Source organism: Nestor notabilis, unplaced genomic scaffold, assembly GCF_000696875.1.
Source record: "Nestor notabilis isolate BGI_N333 unplaced genomic scaffold, ASM69687v1 scaffold18926, whole genome shotgun sequence".
Taxonomy (NCBI): Eukaryota; Metazoa; Chordata; class Aves; order Psittaciformes; family Psittacidae; genus Nestor; species Nestor notabilis.
Genome location: NW_009934503.1, coordinates 14,345 through 16,886, shown reverse-complemented (window position 1 = coordinate 16,886; position 2,542 = coordinate 14,345). Strand labels below are relative to the sequence as shown.

At 53.6% G+C, this 2,542-nt stretch overlaps 1 protein-coding gene across 1 annotated transcript in view; it reads left to right on the top strand.

Moving 5' to 3' along the window:
- The window catches only part of TOB2 (transducer of ERBB2, 2), a 1,046-nt gene extending 807 nt beyond the window's left edge, over positions 1–239 (top strand). Inside the window, exon 2 of the mRNA XM_010017384.1 lies at positions 7–239. Within this exon, the coding sequence (XP_010015686.1) occupies positions 7–239 (233 nt within the window). The remainder of the gene's footprint in view (positions 1–6) is intronic.
- Positions 240–2,542: the final 2,303 nt, after the last annotated feature.

Genomic DNA, 2,542 nt, shown 5'->3' with positions numbered 1-2,542 from the left:
CGGCAGCCAGCAGCCTCTTCTTCGATGGTGTTGCGAGTGAGAGCCAGGCCAGCAGCATCCCGCCGGCATCGCAGTTCAACACTGGCACGGGTGGTACCTTTGATATGGCTCAGGTCTTCGGTGGCAGCACCAACAACCTCTTCTTGGAGAAGTCTCCCTTCGTGGAAGGACTCAGCTACAACCTGAATGCCATGCAGTATCCCAGCCAGTCATTCCAGCCTGTTGTCTTGGCCAACTGAACACAAGGAAAGAGAGTATTTTGGGGCAGGGAGGGAGGGGGGAGAAACAAGAACAAAACAAACGAGGGAGAGAAAAAGAAAAATAGAAATATACAGAAAATATTCAAACCTTATAAATATAGCTTCTTGGGAAAAGAGAGAGCCCAGTGTTGTTGCGCTGTGCTGGCAACGCTCCTGAAGCACTGATTTGTTTTTTTAACTCAGTCCCTATGCTTTTTTCCTACTCACTTTTTTACTCTTTAAATGAGTCTTGGGATTTTTTTTGGTTCATGTTCCCCCTTCCCCCAGCCCAGGACTGGTGCACCTATAGGTCATGATGCTCCTGATTTCCTGCACCCCCCCGCCAGCGCTGGACACAGGGTCCTTCCACCTGGGTGTAGGGATGTCTTCTTCATACCACCTCGCTGGAGGCTGGAGGAGGGATGGGGAGAGGATGAGTCAGTGGAGATACACACGCTCTTGTTGCGTGCTAGCCAGAAATGGGTGGGTGAGCTTGCTTGTTCTGTTACGGGTCTGCGTGTAGACGGAGAGCATCTACTGTGCCCACAGGCGTACGCTGTTGTGCTGCTGTTGCTCCAGCCCAGGCTGGCGTCAGCTGCTCTGTGTGCTGCAGAGCACTAACTCTTCTTGACCACCTCCCAGCATGTAGCAGGGAGGGCAGAGCGTTACTGTGAAATGGCTTCTTCCTGTTCCCTTCCTCACCTGCGCTTCCAGCCGCAGCTGCAGGAGGACAGTGCCTTGAACCAAGTGGCTGGTTATTGTCCCCTTCTGAGCAAGGGGGCCTTGCTGTGCCCCCCAGGGCTGGCTGGGCAGTCTGGGCTGGGTCTGAGTTCTCATTCCCTGCTGTGAATTCATCGTCTTGTCTCAAAGAGGGAATTCCTTCTTTTTTTAGTTAGCAAGGCAGCACAACTTTAGAGGAAGAGGAAGGGCCATGTTGTTGAAGCTGCTCTCTTGAGTGTGGTAGCATAAGGGTTTGTGCTTTCAGCCAGGTACCCACCTGACTAAATCCCCTCCCCTGCCCCTCTGGAGGAGTGGGAGGAAGCAAATGATCCATCATGGAGGGGAAGCACCTAGCCCAAACTCATCATTCCAGCCAGATCACGTCAGTGCAGATGGTGGTATGCTTAAAGCAGCGTGGAGCCAGGCGCTCAGGTGAGCGTTCATCCTGGTGGCTCAGTATACAGTGCCTCCCTGCCACGGGGCCCGGATCGGGAATGCCCCTGCAGCTTTCCCCAGGATAATGTGCTGCAGTTGGGCTGCAGTAGCTTTACAGCTAGGTTGCTTCTGTGTCAGGGACTCCAAAAGCCACCTTCACAGGAAGCTGAAGGAGGGCTGCTTCTTTCCCAGGCAGGGTGGAGGCTCTCTAGGTAGGAAGGAGGCTGCCTTGGAGGCTGTTGTGGGAGTATGGAAGTGTGCAGAGAGGAGAGAGATGGAGATGATGAGACTCCAGTCTTCGAAGTTCTCAGTTCAAAAGAAAAATAAGCTGCTTTTTTTGCCGCCTCTCAAACTTGAGGTTTGGTTTTCTTTCAGTGATGTCTCTGGAGCACCCACTGAAACCCACTTCTGCATTTGTCAAATCCATGTGCTCTTTCAAGACATCCCTGTTTCAGGGGAGGTGGGCTTGAACCTGTGCTTCTCCTGCTCCCTCCCCTCAGATGAGGTGAATGCACTCTGGCCCTCTTGCAGTTGTGCTGCCAGTGAGCCCCAGGTAGGCTTCCACTGCCCAGAGCTCTGCAGGGACAGTTCTCGGCACCCTGCCCCTTGCTGGGTGGAGGCACAGTCCCCACCTCCCTTCCTGAGCAGGCTGCTTGCCATGGAGCTATGACCAACACGCGGGTGGGCAGGGAGGGTGGCTTCCCCCAAACCAGCCTCCGTGGGCTTCCACACCAGGACACGTTGCTGAGGAATGGCCGAGTAGTTGGGTTTCCCGTTTGTTTTCCTTGTGTTTTTTGGCACGCAACCCCCACTGATGGACATCATCACTGCCACCCCATCCTTCTCCTGCTGTCCCCGCATCTGGATAGCGTGCTCTCCTCCAGCACAGGAGGAGAAAGGAAAGGAGGAGGGAAAGGTTGGGATAACCCCCCACTCTGTCCACCTGCTTATGTGTGTGAAGCTTTGATGCCGCTTTGCCCTGCCACACATATTCTATCTGCTTGAAAACACAGTGGTGTGAGTGAGTGGAAGGAGGAAGAAGAGGAGGGACCAACCTCTTTGTATCTTAAAAGGAAAAAAGTGTGCTTCAGAAGTGTTCCTCCAGCGTCAGGCAACGATGGAAACTTAATGGCCTTTTCGGGTCTTTT